This window comes from Cololabis saira, chromosome 5, assembly GCF_033807715.1.
Source record: "Cololabis saira isolate AMF1-May2022 chromosome 5, fColSai1.1, whole genome shotgun sequence".
In the NCBI taxonomy this organism is placed as follows: Eukaryota; Metazoa; Chordata; class Actinopteri; order Beloniformes; family Belonidae; genus Cololabis; species Cololabis saira.
In genome coordinates, this window is record NC_084591.1 from 19297620 (window position 1) to 19319718 (window position 22099).

At 40.1% G+C, this 22099-nt stretch overlaps 1 protein-coding gene across 1 annotated transcript in view; it reads right to left on the reverse strand.

Annotated features, from left to right (window-relative positions):
• trhr2 (thyrotropin releasing hormone receptor 2) overlaps positions 1–22099 on the reverse strand; it is a 41464-nt gene that overhangs the window by 19202 nt on the left and 163 nt on the right. Inside the window, exons 2-5 of the mRNA XM_061722501.1 lie at positions 15693–16434; positions 11469–11601; positions 9379–9530; positions 4888–5011 (exon numbers count right to left, since the gene is read on the reverse strand). Coding sequence (XP_061578485.1) covers positions 4888–5011; positions 9379–9530; positions 11469–11601; positions 15693–16075 — 792 coding nt within the window. The 5' untranslated portion in view covers positions 16076–16434. The remainder of the gene's footprint in view (positions 1–4887; positions 5012–9378; positions 9531–11468; positions 11602–15692; positions 16435–22099) is intronic.

The window sequence follows — 22099 nt, forward strand, 5'->3', positions numbered from 1 at the left end:
ATTGAGAGTTGTTTATAAAGCAGCTGTCTGGTAAACAGGTACAGAAAACCACTCCTGTGGCTTTCCCACGGTTTTGGGTTTTTGTCAGGATTTTTGAGTTATTTCACGGTTTTGTATTTAGGTTCCTGTTAGGTTCACGTCTTCGCCATGTCCCGGTTCCAGGGGTGATCCCCGAGACACCCCACCATTTCCCTTTTCCTGAGGAGGTCCCGGACGTGCCCCAAACTGTCTTCATTCCTCCCGGGAGTCTGCCACTGTCCAGGCCCCACCCGAGGACTCTGCCTCTGCCACAGCCTTCAGCAGAGGGCTCTGCCTTTTGCCACAGCCCCACCCCCACCCAAGGGCTCTGCACCTGCCACAGGTCACGGTCTTTGGGTTATATCCATGGATGTATTATAGAACTGGATGGGACACTAAAAATGGCCGCCCATTCATTTCAATGCATTCTGCTCAGCCAGCGCATACGCTGAAAAAATCTCTGACTTGCGGGTTTACTTCCGCATTATGCGGCCCATGGAGCATGCGCAGTTGAGTCACCTCCCATGATGCTCTGGGGCCTCCCATCATGCCCCGGGGCAATGACGCGAATATTAATATAATATGTATTAATATAATATATTAATTAATGTATATTATTACATGTATAGCATTACATATATTATTAATGTATTAATATAATATAATTATATAATATATATTAATATAAAACATCCGTGGAATGCACGGACACGGCTGTGACGTCAGCCGTGACGTCACGCCCAGAAAGAGACTTTTCTTTTACTTTTCTGGCCGTTATAAAACATTTTTGACGGATATAAAGTCCATGACTTAAAAATATAGAATACAAAGATTAGTAATTGCCGGGGATTACAGCTGGAGGTGTCCTGTGAACAGTTTTAGAACAGTTTTTACTATTGCGGTCTATGGGAAAAAAGCTTTCTGGGCCGCATGGGATTTTTGGTTGCAGTACCGCGGCTGGCCACTGGAAAAAATCGGCGCGCCTTCTGAGTGCCAGACCCGGGGGCTGGTTATATCACAGTTTTTGTATTTACGTCCTGTTTTATTTTGAAATCCTGTGTTTTGCCTTGACTTCCCTTGTTCCCATCTGCCCTGATCGTTTGCACCTGTGTCTCGTCAAGCCCTCTATGTATATCATGTCTTGTCTTGTCTTTCCCTTGATCCCTGCGGATTAGACTTGTTGCTGACAATGGAGCACAAAGTAGGTAGGTGTGTCAAACTCCAGTCCTCGGGGGCTGCTATCCTGCATGTTTTAGATGTTTCCCTGCTTCAAAACCCTGATGTAATGACTGCAATTAATAGACTTGTGAAAATCTTGATGACAAGCTGATACTGATCTATTAAATCGAACCATGTCTATTATGTCAGACCCCAGGAAGAATAGCTGAAGTTTTGCTGTAGCTAATGGGGATCCAAATAAAATTAAAGCTGCAAGCAGCGATGAACGGGCCCTCGCACTCACGGCCACCGTCCCCCATAAGCAAATCAGAAATGACACCACCCACGACTCTCCATGTCAAATCATCCAAAAGTTATGGCAGAAAATAGGGACAACCAATCAGAAGAAGGGGCGGGGTTAATTTTCACTAATTATGGTCAAAGACTCAATACAGCGTCCGATGACACCACCCACGGCTCTCTATGTGAAACCATTCAAAAGTTATAGCAGAAAATAGAGACAACCAATCAGAAGAAGGGGCGGGGCTAATTCAGGCCAATGAAGCTCAAGGACATACAATAGTCCGATGACACCACCCACAACTCGCTATGTCTATCTTGGTGTAATTATTGACTCAGACCTGAACTTCAGCAGCCATCTAAAGTTTATCACCAAATCTGCCTATTACCACCTAAAAAACATTGCTAGAATTAAGGGGATTCTGTCTAAACAAGACCTGGAAAAACTTATTCATGCATTCATTTTAAGTAGGTTGGATTATTGCAATGGCATCTTTACAGGCCTTAACAAGAAATCTATCAGGCAGCTGCAGCTGATTCAGAACGCTGCCGCCAGAGTCCTTACAAACACCAGGAAACTGGACCATATTACACCGGTCATGAAATCACTACACTGGCTTCCAGTGAGTCAAAGGATAGAGTTTAAAATCTTACTGCTGGTCTACAAAACACTGAATGGTCTTGGACCAAAATACATGGTTGATTTGTTAGTTCCCTATGAAGCTCCCAGACCCCTTAGGTCTTCTGGATCTGGTTTGTTGTTTGTCCCAAGAACCAGAACCAAGCAAGGTGAGGCAGCGTTCAGTTATTCTGCTCCTCAAGCAGAATAACTCCAACAGCTTGTGCTTTTTATTATTTTACTTCTTTTCTTATTCTTACCTATTTGTTATTATGTCTTGCCGCTTTTAATGTCAATGTAAAGCACTTTGAATTACCTTGTGTTGAATTGTGCTATATAAATAAATTTGCCTTGCCTTGCCTTGCCTATGTCAAACCATTCAAAAGTTATGGAAGAGAAAAGTATTCTAGGGGTCGCTGTTGAGCCATTAGGCCACGCCCATTAATGCAAACCATGAAATATCAAATTTATCGCCAGGCCTGGCTTGCATGCCAAATTTGGTGCCTTTTGGGGAACTATCAAATATGGACCAATCAGAAAGGGGGGGGCACTCTTTTTGGCGTCTAGCGTCGCCACGGTAACACTTTTGAAAGAGAAAAGTCATGCGCGTAGTCGCAAGATGGAGACGCACATTTTGATGTATAACACACCTGGGTGCACGTTACGGTTCGGGCCGTATTAATTTGCCGAAGGAATGGCATAAATTTCGCCAAAATGACACAATTAATTCAAAATGTCCGACTTCCTGTTCGGTTTCGGCCATGGCGCCAAGAGACTTTTCTTTAAGTTGCGACATGATACAGGTGTGTACCGATTTTCGTGCATGTACGTCAAACCGTATTGTGGGGCTTGAGGCACAAAGTTTTCCGGGGGGCGCTGTTGAGCCATTTTGCCACGGCCATTAATACAAACCATGAAATATCAAATTTATCGCCAGGCCTGCCTTGCATGCAAAATTTGGTGACTTTTGGGGAACTATCAAATATGGACCAATCAGATGAAGGGGGGCGCGCCTTATGGCGTCTAGCGTCGTCACGGTAACACTTTTGAAAGAGAAAAGTAATGCGCATAGTCGCAGGATGGAGACGCACATTTTGATATACAGTATAACACATCTGGGTTCACGATACGGTTCGGGCCGTATTAATTCTCGAAGGAATGGCATATTTTGCTCCAAAATTACGCGATTAATTCAGAATGTTCAAAATGGCCGACTTCCTGTTCGGTTTCGGCCATGGCGCCAAGAGACTTTTCTTTAAGTAGCGACATGATACAGGTGTGTACCGATTTTCGTTCATGTACGTCAAACCATATTATGGGGCTTGAGGCGCAGTTTTTTCTGTCTGAACCAATCAGATGAAGGGTGGCCGCGCTTTTTGGCGTCTAGCGTCGCCACGGTAACGCTTTTGAAAGAGAAAAGTAATGCGTGGTGTCGGAGGATGGAGACGCACGTTTTGATGTATAACACATTTGGGGGCACGTTACGGTTTGGGCCGTATTAACTGCCGAAGGAATGGCATAAATTTCGCCAAAATGACACAATTGATTCAAAATGGGTGACTTCCTGTTCGGTTTTGGCCATGGCGCCAAGAGACTTTTCTTTAAGTTGCGCCATGATACAGGTGTGTACCGATTTTCGTGCATGTACGTCAAACCGTATTTGAGCTTGAGGGCTTGAGGCACAAAGTTTTCTGGGGGGCGCTGTTGAGCCATTTCGCCACGCCCATTAATGCATACCATTAAATATCAAATTTTTCGCCAGGCCGGTCTTGCGTGCGAAATTTGGTGACTTTTTGGGCACGTTTAGGGGGGCAAAAAGGCCCTACAGATACAATAGGGCCTTCGCACTGAAGGTGCTCGGGCCCTAACTATAAACCAGGTGTGTTCAAGCAGAGAAAATATCTAAAACATACTGGACAGCAGCCCTCAAGGACTGGAGTTCGACACCAAGAAGAGGAAATGGACTGCCCTCAGATTAAGGAATATAAAAACACTTTGTGAAAGCACAAACTGGGGAGGGAATATTGTGCCTTAATGCATCCTGATGAATGTTAAGCTGCAAAGTGTAGGCATGTCTTTATACTCTCTTTGGTTACATTCAGACTTGAAGCTTAATTCCATTTTCAAATCGGGACCCAGGCCACTTTCATATGTGGTCCTAAATCGCAGACATATCTGATCTGTGTCGAAGCGACCGCAGTCAGAGTGGTCATGTCATATTTCGTCTGACTTTCATCATCACCACTCCTGGCTCAGACTCGCAGCCACACATACCTCTGTACAGCAGTAGCAGCCACTGCTTAACAAAAGTCCATTGTGCATCATTTTGTTGATTCTGAATGTGCGAGTACTTCCAACTTGCTGTTTTGGCAAGTTGACCCACAATAAAAAATATTTTTCTGGACATTTTTACTTTAACAACTGTGGAGTTTCAAACGCTGAGCAACTTTTATGAAAACAAAGTTTAAACACAAAGGAAACATTTTCCAGACCAAAATGAACTTTTTCACAATTTTTCTGAGTAGTTAAAGAAGCTTGAAGGTAGTCACTTTAATTACAGCCACGATTGCCTTCAGGTCTCAGAATACCCAAGAGTCCTGACAAGATGGCGGTTTTCCGAGGGAATGGATAGCAGCTATTGAGATGAAATCCTCACCAGAATCAAATTTAACTGAAACCCATCACACAGCAGTTATTGGAGGGATCAGACATACAGCACAATGAGATGACAATGAAAGATGGGCAGAGAGGGGTTAAAGGGAAACCTGGTGAAGGCGTGATGAGGCTCAGACCTGTTTCCTGGAGGAGTGTGCGCTCTTTGTCCGACCTTGGCGACCTGTCCTCGACGCCTCAGATGCTTCCCTGCAGCTCCTGCGCAGGGTGGTAGCGGTGCTGTCCGAGTGATTTGGCAGAGGGCTGGAGGGACACAAGTAGCATGTAAAAAATGTTCGAAAAAAAAACATTTGCACAAATCTCAAAATTTGAAAAAAAAAGAATGCTAATAAGCTTTGGATTAAAACTCCCAATTATGTCAATACTGAATACCTCTCATTTTCTTTTGGCTTTCTATAACTTCGATGTGCAATGAGGGACCACAGTTGGATATAACAGTGGTCTTCAATAGAGGGAATGCGCCTGACGTCACAGATGCGACTTCACAGTGGGTTACGCCCACTGTGTGGAAGAAAGACTGTGTGGCAGCATAAAATTTCAGTTTGAGCACTTGAAAACATCTAAAATGGGAAAAAGCTGTTGTTTGATCGACTGTACTCATAGGGCCCGATTTACTAAGATCCTAAATAAAGAGTACTAAATTGCGTGTGCACTGAAAAAGTTTGCGCGTGCTGTTTGCGCGTGGTTTGCGGGTGATCAACTAAGATTGCGTGCGCAATTGATAACAGGTGCAAACAGCAGTATTTAAATGAGGTGTTGCGTGTCTTAAGGTTTGCGAGCGCAGATCTGCGCCATGGAGAGTCTGGATGGAATGCAGAGTCACAAGTCACAAGCGCAAAATGAAATTTGACGAGTTGGAGTTAGAGATATTAGTGGAAGAGGCAAATAAACACATTCATGAACTACAGCAAAGAAATTTAAACATTACCAAAAGAAACGCAATATCGGAGAAAACCTGCGATAGAATAAATGCAGTTGGTAACACAAAAAACGGAAAAACGTCTGGTTTTTCATATTTCAATTTTAGGCACAGATCAAAAATACGAAATAGAAAAACGGGCCACAGGACTGAATTTGATTTTAATATTTAATTGGTCGGGTTTACGTGACCCCGCGGTGCTCGGCATGATCTGAGGAGAAAAAGACAATCAGACACAGAGCTGGAGAGCGCTTTGATTCAATCTATTTATGAGTTAAGTTTTTATTCAGATGTCCACAGTATATTGCAAATATTATATATTATATAGCAAACACTGACAGTAAATGTGTGACAGACGGGACCATCATATGGCCGTCGATTTAACGCAGAACCATAATTCAGGCGAAGCTGCAGTCTGTCTGCGCTGATCACTGACACAGCGGGTCGGAGCGGATTTGGTCATGATGTTTAACCTGTGTTTTGTGATTAATAAGCACGGGTTTTAATTAAATGTAATTTACGAAGGATGATTTCACGTTCAATAAGATAAATAATCAATAAAATACAAAGTTTTGGCACAAAGGCTTGGCCTGCTTGTGGGCGAGTGGAGGGGGGCACAATAAGAGAAGGTGGCAAGATATAAGGCGGAGAACTAAAGAAAAAGTGGCCTTTAATAAAACTTGTGCAACCATTTTTAAAATAGCATGCAGCAGAATAAAGACTCTCTCTCTGCGTATTCTTGGATTTTGGATGTTGCCTCCTTGCCACAATAACAGCAGCAGCAGATTAGCACCTTCCTTTCGAACGTATTAAATACAGACGCAATCACAATACGCGCAATTACTTTCAGGCTTGGTAAATCTCATTGCGCGTGGTAAATGGACCAATTTGCATCTTCCCCTCCCAGTATTTAGCGCTCCCTGGCGGTTACGCCCCATATTGATTATTCATCAGGGCAAAAGTACTAACTGAATTGCGTGTGCAATTTTGCGCATTTCAGAGACGCAATCCTCTTTGCACGCTGTTAGTAGATCAGCTGGCACTTTGGTTTGCGGGTGCTGTCAAGTTTGCACAGGTTTTTACACACGCAAACCTTTAGTAAATCGGGCCCATAGACGGTCAAATCATAAAGTCCGGTGTCTTCATCACTTTAATTTCGCCAAAATATCCTGCCTTGAAGTAGGAGCAAGCGTCAAGACTTTTGTATGCCTTCAAGCTTTGCTTCGTGTATTTCCCAGGCGTAGAAATTAAGTACATATAAATATCAGGAAACTCGATTTGTGGCCAAATATTAATGGCCATGGACCACTGGTTCTTCGGGTAACTGTACGGGTCACTGTTAAGTCCAACTGCCTTTAATTTAAGCCGATAATCGGCTGTTATCCCGTCTTCTCCACAGTTTCCCCTACTAGTTGCTGATGTTTTGCCACTTAGTGCGAGTAAGGGGGCGTGGTCCAGTGGAGAAGTGACGTCAATGCATACCCTCTATTCCTGTCCTCATTAGCCGGTGTCCTGCACGTTTTAGACATTTTAGACTTCAACACACCTGATTCTAATGGTCGTCTTCAGCATGTCATCAAGGTATGCAAAAGTCTGATAATGACACAGTCACTTGTATAGCGGTCCGTTAAATTAGAGAAACATCTAAAACGTGCAGGACACTGGCTCATGAGGACCAGAATTGAAGACCATTGGGACATAACATGCCCTATACAAGACAACATTAATCAAATACACTTAACATTAATCAATATGATTGATTTAGATAGGCATATTTTTAACAACCACCTGAAGCTGCCAGTGTGTGATTTAAGTTTAAGTGCTTGACTCGTGTGTGTCTAAACGTCCTTGGATTGAGGAACCTTTACGTCCTATACCCAAATAGAGATGTGTTGAAGAAGGATCGGTTGAGAATGTGCAAAAAAGAAAACAAGGACAAACAAATTTAAACTTGTTTCCTCAGCTATTATGGGGAAGGTAAGACTGCTGGCAAATGAAATACTGACATAGGTATAGAGAGATAATTGGGAAGGAGATATAAAGTCACTCACTCAGCATATGTAAAATCTCACCTCTGCATCTGGCAGCCCATCACAACTGCTACCACACCTGTGTCTTGCAGAAACTTCACGGGCTCCCTATTAAATTCTGTATAATCTATACATTTTTACTACTCACTTATAAGGCCATCAACAACCTCCCCCCTGTAGCTCACTGAACTCCTTCACATTGACATACCCATTGTGTGTGTGTGTCTTTGTTAGTAGATAAGTAACTAATAAAAACTACCAACCTTCAAAAGGTTCACAGCACAACAAGACGCAAACCAGTCTGATAAAAATATATTGACTGCTTTAAATAAGAATAGATTAATAAAGCTATTTTGCCTCTCGTCTGCTAGATTCAAAGCAATTAAAAACTTTACTACAATATAAGAATAGCTTTTAATGTTTTCAAATCAGAATGAATGTTTTCATGATGTACAACAAACAGTATTTGCACCTTCATTGATTTAGAATAAAATGTCACATGTTTCAATATCACCCTCTGACATTTAGGCATCCTCCTCAAAGCAGCAGCACGTGTAAATCTTCTTTTTCAAGGTGCTCATAAATACCAGTGAGCATTTGGAAACAGCAGTCAGCATTCTCAAAGGTCAATAGTTTTCAGCAGTCTTTATAGTTGCAGACTGGCGATATGAAGATTGTTTTGAGGGAAAAGAAGATTTAGAATGTGATCTTTGTCCTAACTGTAGTGAGAAGTGGAAGAGTAATGTGCAGCAAAGCTGCTCTGTCTGACTGTGTATACAGTATCTGTTTCAAATTGATGCTTAATAAGTTTGACAACATAACTAGGTGTTTTTTATGGCAGTATTCCTATGTTGTTGTTTTTCTATTTTTATTTGAAAACCAGGGCTGGGGATTGTTTCAAATGTCAAGAATCGATTCGATTCTGATTGTTAAGATTCAGAATTGATTATCAACATTTGATTCGATTCTGATATCGATTCGGGTTAGTGTTATTAAAACTGTTTTCTTAGCTGTTGCATGAATGATTTGACTGTGTAATTATGCAACATATTAATACTAGTATTAAATTGAGATTCAACAACAAGTATTGGCAGCTAATGATGCTGTAAGGACCAATCACCTCCCAGAATGCTGATAGAACTGCTTTCAGAAACATTGTGTGGGGCAGAATTACCAAACAGATCCAGGACAGCAAACAGAGGACGTATGAAATCGCTTTTAGTTTTTCCCACATTCCGTTTTATTTTTTCTATCTTTAGACATATAAACCAATTTTTAGGAATTAATATGAGAATCGATATAGAATTGGAAAATCAATTTTTTCAACACAGGCCTTTTGAAAACATTAAGTTTAGGGAGTGTCAACATCAGTTTGCAGACAAAGATGGGCGGGGAAATTAGGTTCCTATGTGTGGACGAGTGTGTGGATGGTTAAAATGACTAAAACAAGACCATAATGTACACAAAGCTTTGTAAATATTTTGAATTTTTTTTTTCACCCCGACAAAAATGTCGGAGTGAAAACATTTCGTTTGGTGCATCTGGCCCATGATTATCAAAAATATGTTTTCTTATCCCAGAAGACCAAGCATCTGCTGATTTCTCCCAGTGGTCACTGAGACCAAAAAGCCTCCACTGCTCAGACAGAACCCTTGCCTTACCTGAGGTAGAGGATCCGCGCTATCAGGGCATACAGCACAATGGCGACGAGCAGCGGGATCACGTAGAAAATGGCAAAGTCAATGAGGTAGATGGGCAGGTAGAGCTCCCGCTTCACTTTGTAGCCACACTCCACGTGTTGGTCTTGATAGACCTGAATGTCACACAGACATCGTGAAAACTGTGACAGCAGGTGAAACCGGGACAGCCAATCAATGTCCACTTCAAGGTGGGACTGACCACCGCACAGACACAGATTTCAAAATAAAGGTAACTCAGAAACAGAAAAATTAAAGTTAGAGATTAAAAAAAAAATGAATATGCCTGTAATTAATTGATCGCAATTAACGCGCTAATGTGACACCCCTACTGTATATAATGCATGTTTCTTGTCTTTGACTTAATTTTCATACAGTCTCAGGTTAAATTCATTTTTCTCTTTCTTTTGGGTTTGTTTTCACTCTCTAGCCTAAAGTGACTGTGACATCCCCTTCCACTTACATGTAAAAGTACAGTTTGTCACAAGATCCGCTTCGTACTCTGTTGGTACAGAAACACCTGCTGGGTCCTAGAACTGATGACGCTTTCTGGATGGAAGGGGAAATGTTTTCATGAACAAAAGAAGAGGAAATCCGTTGTTCAAGCCTTTGAGATTTACATGTCCAAAAATAAAATTTGAAAAAGACTAATTTAAGAGAAGAAAAGCAAATATTGTCCTATAATGTCAGCCAGTGAGTCTTCCATTACTAAATGTGAACATTTAGCAGTCCACAAATAAAATTGTTACAATTCAGTCAAAATTCATAAGACCAGAACCTGGATCATCGATGATTTACTGACAAGAGTAAATTATTCTCTCCAGATGGTGGAGATCAGTCGTTTCCAAGACTGCCATGGTCAAACCCCTTCTGAAGAGAATCAACTTAAATGTTTCCATACTTGATAACCAAAGAGCAGCCTCCAATTGACCATTTCTAACTAAAGTTTTAGAAAGGCTTGTTTTTCATCATCTAAATAATCATACAAATATATTAGTTTTTTTATATATATATAGCTATCTGGGTTTCTGAGCAACAACAATATGAACAGTGCTGAATGAAAATGTGAATGACCTCAGCCTGAATATGGATGAGAAGAAGCTGTCTGTTTTAGTTCTGCTTGATTTTAGTGCAGCATGCGATACAGTAGCTCATCCTTCTAGACATACTTCACAATGTGGTCTTCATTGTCATGTTCAAGAAGCCAGTCTGAGATGATTCTTTATGACATGGCATGTTATCCTCCTGGAAGTAGCCATCAGAAGATGGAACAGTGTGGTCATAAAGGGATGGACATGGTCAGCAACAATACTCAGGTAGGGCAGGAAAATATCCCCCCACCCCATTACACCACCACCACCAGCCTGAACCGTTGATACAAGGCAGGATGGATCCATGCTTTCATGTTGTTGACGCCCAATTCTGACCCTAAAATCCGAATGTCGCAGCAGAAATCGAGACTCATCAGACCAGGCAACTTTTTTCCTTCTTCTGTTGTCCATTTTTGGTGAAACTTTGTGAATTGTAGTCTCAGTTTCTGACCATTCCCTGTAAACCCTAGAGATGGTTGTGCGTGAAAATCCCAGCAGTTCCTGAAATACTCGGACCAGCCAGTCTGGCACCAACAACCATGCCACGTTCAGTCACTTAAATCCCCTTTCTTCCCCATTCTGATGCTGGTTTGAACTGCAGCAGATCGTCTTGACCATGTCAACGTGCCTTAATATGTTGAGTTGCTGCCATGTGATTGGCTGACATAGAAATGTGCGTTAACAAGCAATTGGACAGGTGCAGACAGTGGCCGTGAGTGTATAACTACAAGCTTTTATTCAAGTTCAAAGGAAACAAGCTCCATGTAACAAAACTGTTTTAAAACAGCGTATCATAAAGATTATTGAGTTGTCTGAACGGTGCACCCTTAATTACATTGACCAAGTTAATAAAGTTGAGCGCAAATATGAAATATGTATCAGGAAGATCAAAGTACCTGGGAATTGGACAAATGTTCCTTTATTCCCTGGCTGGCAAGTATGATCCAAAGTGAATGATCTAACCTGAATATCCACTAGGAACGGCCACAGGAGGCAGTAGACACAGGTGAAGATCCAAACTCCGGCAATGATCCGCTTGGCTCGCGACACTGTGCACATGGTCTGAGCCTTCATGGGATGGCAGATAGCGATATACCTGCAAATGAGAAGTTACACTGTCCAAATTAGTGCTCCTTTTAAAGTTTTTATTCCTTCATTATAATTACTTTCGTTGGATTGTGTAATGTTCAGTCCTTAAATCAAGAAAAAATATCCTAAGAGGTAGACTATATATCTTTTTCTCATTCCATTGAGATGCACAGTATTTTTATGGTGTCAAATATACTATATATTGTAGATTGCCATACAGAAATGATATGATACTCAATGTAAATGTTTAATTGATTTCTGTTCTACTGTGCCTTACAGTACCCCCTAATAAAAATATAAAAGAGTTTTTATTCCTCAATCAAAGAGATGCCACTGAGCTGTTGACATAATGCTCAGCTATTTTTTAAAGGGCAACAGAACCCAGTACCGGAGCAGTTTCCATGGGTGACATAAAGCATTTCATTAATGATTCATCCACACAGGTGACATGAAAATTGAAAATGCAGAGACAGGTCAGCTCATTACAGTGGTGTTATGAGGATTTATCCTATTTTCCAAATCTCCTCTGCTCCCTCTAGGCCCCAATAAATAACAGATACTGATTAAATGTGTGAATTGTTTCAGATCAGTTTTAACCAGTGGTGTAAAGTAACGAAGTACTAGTACTTCGTTATTGTACTTAAGTAAGATTTTTGAGAATTTGTACTTTTATTGATACTTTCATTTTTCTGTACTTTTACTTTTACTTCGTTACATTTTCAAGGAAATAATCGTACTTTTAATCCGCTACATTTAAAATTGGACACGTCGTTACTCGCTACAAATTAAAGAAGAGCACAGTGGGGGCTGATTTATGGTTCCGCGTTACACCGGCGCAGAGCTACGGCGTAGGGTACGCGGCGACGCACACAATACGCCGTAGCCTACGGCGTAAGGTGTGCGTAGATTTAACGCGGAACCATAAGGCGGATGGGAAGGAAGGGGGGCGCGTGAATATACCGAGAAGGAGCCGCAGCTCCCGGGAGAGTTGCGCCGCAGAGGCGGGCCGGAAGGCCGGAGGAACCGCCGTGTCGTCGAATACCGATGAGGACTGAAGCCTGAATTATGGGCCCGCGTTAAATCGACGCAGAGCCTCGCCGTAGGATACGGGCCCTGCGTTGGTGTAACGCGGAACCATAAATCAGCCTTGAGCGGCAGCCGACGCGTGTCCATGCGCACCATTCTTTGATTCCACCCCTTCTAAGGTGGTTTTGGCATTTAAAAGTTCAAAAGTCTCATCCTTTATCAGCTGGGGTTGCTTAATGTTGTCACCGCATATACAGGCTGGGGGTGGACCTGTCAGCGGGGCCAATGGGGTACAGCAGCAGTGATGAGCAAAGGGAGAAATTAAAATGGGGTAATGGAAACAAACGCTAAAGGGGTCAGAATAATATCACCATTATTTAGAGTTGTAAGCAAATTCTTGGATTCTTCATTTCTTTGCAATCCTTTTGAAAATAATTTTGTACTTTGAATTTTGTACTTTGTACTTTGTACTTTTTACTTTTGTACTTTTTACTTTTGTACTTAAGTACATTTTACACCATGTACTTTTGGTACTTTATTATATTTAAGTTGAGGTACTTTTATACTTTTACTTAAGTAATGTTCTTAATGGGTACTTTTTACTTTTACTTAAGTAATTTTCAAGCAGAAAATTTTTACTTTTACTTAAGTACAATATTTTTGTATTTTTTCCACCTCTGGTTTTAACACTTTCCAGACTGGACACCTCTGGATGGAGTAGTCAAAGAAGTAACTGATATAACTCTCTGATGCTGAAAACAATTTTATCAGTGGAAGGTCTGGAGATATTTACACAGCTAATTAAGCTCCTTTTGTTTGCGATTTAAATCTGCTCTAACAAATCATATAGCTACTTTCATGAAGAGGCACAATAAAATCTTCTGATGCAGCTTTTTTGGGAAATTATTTGTTTTGACACTTAAAGAATATGGTAGCTGGCAGTGTACAGAGAGATTTTCCAACCCCTAGACGGGAGTTGCGATGTAGCAAATTAATTCATCCTTTAATCCTTACCAAAGTTGAACCAAGCACGCGCATAGTGAGAAGCGTAACTATTGTTTTGGAAGAGTCCACTGGCACGAATGCCTTGTGTTAAAATCCTTGTTAAGGAATCTGCTCAGCAAAAGTTGTTGCTCTACTTGTCATCCTAAACAAGCTGAGGTGCTGTTATCATTCATGACCCCAGCCCACTGGACCTTTAGCTGGCTCAGGCAGGCGGATCCATCTCGAGGGTCTATGCCTTTAGTTAGAAGAAATCACAAGACATACTTGTGTGGCTCAGGTGCTTTTTTCTGGCGTCTGTGCTGCCATTTTCTTTAAATACAAATACTGATGGCTGCCATGCAGATGAATACACATTTAAAAGCAAGGTACAGTAATAAAGAATGAAAAGGAGATGGATAAATCAGTACAAATTAAACCGTAAAAATAATGAAACATGAACGGAAAGCAGTCAAACGTTTTTCTTGTTTTAGTGATCCAGCCGATGACCACCAACAACAACTTGTTCCTCCATCAGCATGACATGAAATCAATAATAATAATAATCAAGTATACATTGAATAACAAGTGCTGTCAATCAATTAAAAAAAATGGAGGCATTAATTAATTAAGATCTGAAATAAATTCATCTAATTAATCGCTTTTTTAATCTCACCTAAAAATTGCTGAAAAAAGCCCTCAACTTGAGGTGTTTTCCTTTAAATTCATTACAATTGTGGCAGATCAAAAGATTGATATATAACAACAAAAAAAGTGGCATCATAAAATCATTTATTTATTATTTTACCAGACTTGAACACATGCAGTACTAGCCATTTACATCCACTTGGCAAGATCATTCGCCAGCCTATTTGTTGCAGACGTGCGCATGTGCGGTGCTCTCCTCCAGTCTAGTTTGGGGAAGACCGTTGCTGTGGCAACATCGTTGCTGCATAACGTTAGCTGCGGCTGCGCTCGCGACCGGGTGCTTTGCGTTTATGTGGCTGAACTTGAGCTGCTTCGGTGGTCAGGAAAGTCCTTTCCACCAAGACACATATCTACCTTTATCAATGGTGCCTTCGGGGCGTTTTAAAAATGTAAATCCCCCATTCACTGGGCCGACAACTTTCACCTGCTCCTCCATTTTCACCTCTCTTCTCCGCTACGCCCCTCCCCCGACAAGCCCACCGCACAAACACGGATTTCATAATAAAGGCAACTTGCAAACAGAAAAAGTAAAGTTAGTGTTTAAAAATGCATTAAGCGATTATTAAACAATAATGCGCTAAATATGCCTGTAATTAATTAATCGCAAATAACGCGCTAATTAGACACCCCTACAAATAACATTACGTAACTGTCTGTATGATAAAACAGTTCCATTGAAGGAACTGCTTCGAACCAGCAAAGAAATTTGTAAACAAAAGAAAGAAGAACATTTTTCAAATCCCTAGATAGTCATTACATTTTATTTGTCAATCTATGTTGTGAGAATGTAAGACCAATCTTGTCTGGATCAGAGCAGAGGGTAGCCTTTTGTATAGAAGAATAAGAAAAGTGCTGGGAAGCTGCTATTTGTGCATCATTATGGCAGATAAATATTGTGAAACTGTGTATTTCAACATAGTTGAGATTTTCTTCATAAACCTAACAAAGTGGTGTTAGTGTCTAAACATAACACTAAGTGAAACTGAAAGTACACAATATAAACAGTAAATTAAAATAGAAAGATAACTAAATGCCCTTACCTTGTGTATAAGTTCTCTGATCAGCCAAATCATTTTAAACACTTGATTAAAATGCTGTTGGTGTATTGAACACTTTTAAATCAGCATCAACTGTTCTTTTACTGTGTAATACAATCATGTGAAAAAGAAAATGTGACTTATTTCCATTCAAATCTTATTGGATTTCAGGAAAATTCAGGACAAAACATAAATATATATTTAGATTTGTTTCTAATTGTAGACCTGCGGAGGACGGGATTCTCACCAGGTCTCCCATATTATCCCATACAAATTAATCTCAGTTATGACTCTGCAAAAGGCACTAAAACATGCACTGAGAACAGTTGCAGCAGCTCCTTCTCACCTTTCCACAGTAAATGCAGTGATGGAGCAGGAGGACACATTAATCCCCAGGTACTGAAGGTAGGTGATCCCTAGACACCCAGCATGTCCAAAAATCCATGTGCCTGTCAGACTATCTGCGACGTTTGGCAGGCCTGCCGCCACTAGCACCGTCAGGTCAGCTATGGCCAGGCTCACGAGGTAACAGTTGGTGGGCGTCCTCATGTGTCGCGTAGTGAAGACGACAAGGACCACCATGATATTGCCCACGATGCCAACTCCGCACACCAGCAATACCAGAAACACAGACACTGTCTTGTATTCGAGTGAGTCAGAGATGGGAATACTGGAACTCAGGGAGATGTTGGTCGGGGTGTCGATTCTGGAGCTCAGGTTGGTGGCCATGGTCGCTGATGGCTGTGTCAGTTAATCAAAGCTGATGCTCATTGGTGCAGTAATAAGGGATGAGGACCATCACTTCAGAAGGTTTCCATGTCTTTTCCTCTTCATTTAGAGCATTAACTTTCAGTAAAAGTCGCATTATGAAAGTAACTGTTTAAAAGGGTTGACATCCCTAACTGGTGTATCGGATTTATCCCAATGGAGGATCCTTGAAATAGCTGTTTGGTCACTGATTAGGACTGTTTAAGCACCGTTGTTGTTTTCTTGTCTTCTTCTTTGATTCACATTCATCGGATGCACTGACAGTCATCCTTGCAACAAAGTGATTTATTCTAGAAGTTCACCAGCCAGTGATGTTTCACCTAGAAAGAAAACATTACCTCAGTTAATTGGGATTCAGATAATGCTAGCTTGCTAACTACAGTAACAGACACACACACTCTCACACACTCACACACACACACGCACGCACGCACGCACGCACGCACGCACGCACGCACGCACGCACGCACACACACACACATTATAAATATATATATATATATACAGTATATATATATATATATATAGAAGTGACCCGTCTCGCCGGATCGATAAAAGAGGGATGCAGGAATAAGTTATAGACAAAATGATATTTATTCACTTTTAAAGATGAATTAACAAATTATGGTGCGCGTTAGTCTATAGAGTCAGTATAAAAGTTACAGTTTTTATCGGCCAGATTGGGATGCTCACGGCATATTTTGCACCTAGGGTTGCCAACTTTCAGGAATAGAAATAAAGGACGCCCCGATTTCAGCAGCGCAGGAGCCAAAAAAGAGCCACAAAACTTCTAAACTGCATAAAAATGTGTTTATTTTATATGAAAAAACGTGTTCTTTAATAGCATTGAACTTGCATGACTGTACAGACAGCCAACCATATAGCAGCTGAAATAGCCTCCTATGCTATGTATGTCCACATCAGTCAAGGTGTAGAATATTGCTTCAGGTGAAGAATATGGTGTAAAAGTTAACTTATTTCAATAATTCCACTAGAATATGGTGTAAAAGTTAACTTATTCAATAATTCAACTAGAATTAGGTGTAAAAGGTAATTTATTTCAATAATTAAACTAGAATATGGTGTAAAAGTTAATCTATTTCAATAATTCAACTTAAGTGAGTGGCAGTTCTGGGGAAAAGCTCTCGCAATAGATTTTTTAATATTAGTATTCTGGTCTGGCCACAACCAATAATATGAGCCCCAGCTGTTGGTACGCAAAAGCGCTTCGCAGCACAAGATTGACAGCGAACTGTGGATCTTGACGGCGCATGCGCTCTGGCGGCCCACTTATGTGCAGCCCTGTCTATATATATATATATATATATATATATATATATATATATATATATATATATATATATATATATATATATACGTATTTTGGTAAAATGGGAACCTTGTCTTGAATGGTTTCCCCATTGATGCTGTGAGAGTAATTGACAATAATTGTTGGGCTTCACCACACCTCTGTCACCATCTACCCCCAACCCATAACCCAAAATTAGAGTTTTATTGTTAAATGTATTAAATTACAACTTTTATGTTGTTTCCCATTTGCAAAAAATGCACATTACTCTTATCAAGCGATGAGCAATGTTATTTGTTTGGTCAATGGTCCTAAAGTGGCACCACAGTGTAATGGAGACACGGCAGCTAAAAGGGCGAAGGGCGGGGTCTGTCCTGTTAGAGGTTCCTGTCTAGCTGGTTTACCCCGCAACCCCTGCTAATGAAATACACCTGTTATGACACTTGGTTCGGCTCTTATTTCTTTTTCATTTCTTCAAGTTGCTCGCTTCTGTCATGATGTCCCCTGTAGCTCTGTGAGCTCGCTTCATCTTATAGCCATTGTTGACAATCATTGTGGATGTGTGACAAAGTCCCCGCAAGAAATTGTCAAGAGGGACAATCAAGATAGGAGTCTGAGGTTACTTTGTCTGGCTTTTGCAAATAGTAGCAATGAGAGACCATGAAAGCGAGATGTCACCTCCTAAAAATGATCAAATATTTTACTTTCTATTAAATTTAAATTAATATTTTAACATGGAGAAAACACTGGTTGGTGTAACCTTAATGAATAATTCACTGATGTTTTATTGATGACTTATAACCCTCTAACATTAACCCTTAATGATTTCAGAATTACCAGGTGGTGGAAAATCTTCTACTGGCATGTCTCTTCAGTTAGCCCTTTGATTTATTGTGGAAAGCCTCTAATGGACTCCCGAAGTGCCGACACAGTGGAAAAGTGCAGCAGGAGAATTGGAAGAAAACTATTTTAATAACACCTTATTAATATTTACAACTTCTGGGGTAATGGAATGTCCTGTTACTTTTAAATCATTGTGTTTCTAAATGTCCTTATCATGGTATTACAGGATCCCTGCAGCCTGGCCTTTTGCTAAGGAACAATATGGAAGCCATAACTAAGCTTTGTGACCTAAGTTAAAAGTTTTGATCTGGGACTGGATCTAATTAAGGATCTTTTTTCATATTATGCAGACCATTCATTTGAATCAGAATTAAGTTAACTAAATGTTAACTAAAATGTGTAATTTGTTACAAATAGATGTGTGTTGTTTATATGCACAATTCTGACCAAACTGTGCTGCTAATGCAGGCTCATTAAAAGAAGAAAAAAAAACATTTCAGAGACACAAGAGACACACTCCATCAGTGCATTACGATCCTTTGGATATGATAATCTGACAAAACACAGAAATGCATCACTATTTCACCCCTATTAATGCTCTTCCAATGACTCCTCGTGCATTTATTATAAACGTTCGAACACAATTCTAAAGCATAGGTGGCAAGGAAAGAATCTGTTTAAAACTGTTCTTCACATTTTAAGAAACCTGAAAGGATTTTGTTATTATAGGGCAAAATGTGTTCATCTAAGGAGATGTAATATGATGCTTTGTCAAAGGTTGACACAAGTTCTTTCCATATTAATACAATTTATGTGACAGAATTTGGTTAAAAAAAAACAACAACAAAAAAAACACAGAGATGCAGTTTAATAGCTTGTTTTCAGTCATATCTCTGCAGTTCTGTTCAAACCTGCCAACTGTAGGGGTCAAGGTAAGCCACTTATTTCTGCACCCTTCCTTTGTGAGGTGTGTTTTTTCCCTTTTTTAAATGGGTGTTTTGTAGACGTACTTCCGGGGCACAGCAAATGCAGCGAGGTGTGAAACTGCATGGAGATAAATGTGGGAAACCTACTCTACAGTACCCTGAAGATCTCAAGTGCTCGCTGAATGACTGAAGGATTTACCTTCCATACCTTCCATTAAAGCAAGAAAAGTGGTCACTGAAATAACCTGAAACTCATAAAAGTACTTATAGATAATATTTTACTGAAAACTGACTAATGAAAATCTGACATTGATCTTGAATTTTAGTGCAACTGAAACCATTGGAAAAATTAAAAAATTTAAACTGCTCTGGAAAAGAAATGATGGGAGCCTCAACTTCACATTTTATTGCAAAAACTTTTGAGGCAATCACTGCAACCTTTTCTATGACTCTCTATCAACCTGAACCTGTAAACAGGTAGTTTGTTCCACAAGTTTGTTCTTTTAAAAATATATATTTTGGATTATTTAAAACTACATAAATACTGATTTTTGAATCAGTAGATTTGTTACACACCGCAATCATTCATTCTGAAACTAAAAAAGCATTTTCTTTTTCATAGTGTCCCCTTTTTTAAATTAAAAGGACAGTTTTAAGGGTTTTAGTTTTTTTTTTCATTTTTTAATCATTTTTTCTTTCTTGCACCTGAAAGACAGTCAGCAGCCAACACTGCAAAACTACCACAAATGCACACACACACACACACACACACACACACACACACACACACACACACACACACACACACACACACACCCATATGGACACATGGTGAACTTCCCCTCCTGAGGACTGCCTCTAATCAAAGGCGGTGGAGATTAAATGAAAACTAACGCCGTTCCATTACAGCACTCGGTCATCACTATGCAGCTGCTCTCTACAAGCCAGTTTCCTGAGAATTTCTGGCCACCCATTACAGATGTGTTTGGTCAGATGTGCTTCGAGAACACTGACAGGCATCTGCAATTCAACAGTTCATATGCATTTTGCACAACTCCCTTTAAACCTCATGAGACCTGTCATAGGCTCTAGCAAACCTTTATGAACTTGAATAGGAAGAAGCGAGCATAGATGAAGATGAATGGATATGCATCTTTTTAAAATGAGAACTTATTGGAGGGGATGAATCTGCTTGATTTATATGTCATTGTGAAGCTGCAGCTGGTACATATAAAGCATTCAGTGCAAAAGACATATATATATATATATATATATATAGAGAGAGAGAGAGAGAGAGAGAGAGAGAGAGATATAGATATAGATATATGTGTATATCTACATGACATAATTGTAGCTTTGTCACAGGTAAATAATTTATTTTTTCTAATAAGAAATAGTTATACTCTGACCATCAAATGCTTTGTCAAAGAAGGTTTTTCAGTCGGGTTTCAGTGGATGAAGAGCTGCTCTGGATAATTTCTCAGTTAGGATCTGTGACAGTGAAAGAAGGTTTTTTGTGAGCCGACCAGCAGCTGAGAGTTGGGGGATGTTTGGAAGCCTGTAGCAAACCTTCTCCTTTTTTTTTAGTCCCTGATCATGCATTGCTTCTGTCTGCCTCTGATTCACAGATCCTTGCTGCCTCTAGGATGACATGATCAGGTTTGCATCTTTTAGTCTGGGTCAACCAATCGTCTTAGTGAATTTTGAGTATTTAAATGACAAGAAAAAGTGTAGATTTCCAAAAGCTAATCATGAGGCAGTTTACAAAACTGGTTCTCAGAAGTGCAAGTTCAGAATGCAGATGTGCAGTTTCCATGTGCAGGTGGACAAAAAGAACATAAAGACTGAAATCCACTGTTCATAGAGTAATAATAATAACTTAAAAAAAAATAATGACTGCATAACTAAGCAATGTCTTCTCAAAGAATCAGCTGGTGCACTTTCAGCTTTGACAGGTTTTTTTAAACAAACCCCTCAGACTCATGCCGACAGGTCCAAAGGTGCACCAGAAATCATGAAGATGGTATAATTTTAAACTCTTTTTGATTATTATATGAATATCTCAATCAAAAATACATGACTGGCCATATAGGTCTCATACATTACAATAATGGGCAGTTTTAAGGCTCCACAAACGCTAGAACATTTTCTGGTCAGTGACGAAGTGATAATGGTATGCCTGGACATGGTTTTTAATGAAATTATCCGTTAAGGTGGCTCAGTAAAAGATATGATGGCTGGCAGGATGTAAAAATGGTTGTACAAATGGAGACAGACTGTTTAATTATGTGTTGCGCTGGAGCGAAGACAAGTGCCTGTTTGAGACTCACATTTGCGAGAAACAGCAGGTTTCAGCAAGTTGAGGGGCACATTTGGATTCCTCCAAGCAGGACTCCAGACATCAGTCTGTTCTGATCAGGCAAAACATGTAGTTTAGCGCATTTATTTCTGCTCATAACGGGAATTGAAGCGTGTGCGTGTGTGTTCTGTTGTTGTTTGTTTGTTTGTTTGTTTGTTTGTTTGTTTGTTTGTTTGTTTGTTTGTTTTTTTAATCTTTGAAAATAATTAACTTCTATGTTTTACTTTGGGGGAAAAATGAAAAAGATCTATCTATTTAAATCTATTTAAAGGGACGCCAATGTGTGGTCAGCAGACAGCTGTGTCCGCAGCGACGTTTACGTTAATAAAGCGCTCAAATAAAAAACTGGAATGACGGAGGAAAACCAGCAGAACGACTTAAACTCTGATTTAAAAACAAAGAACATTATGAGGGTCACAATGAATAGGATACATTATTTAATTAGTTGAGATTAAGAACCTATAACAACATAAAAATACACTTTATTTTCACCACACATTTTTCTAAACTTTCTAAAAAAAAAAACCGGACAAATACAAAGGGAACCG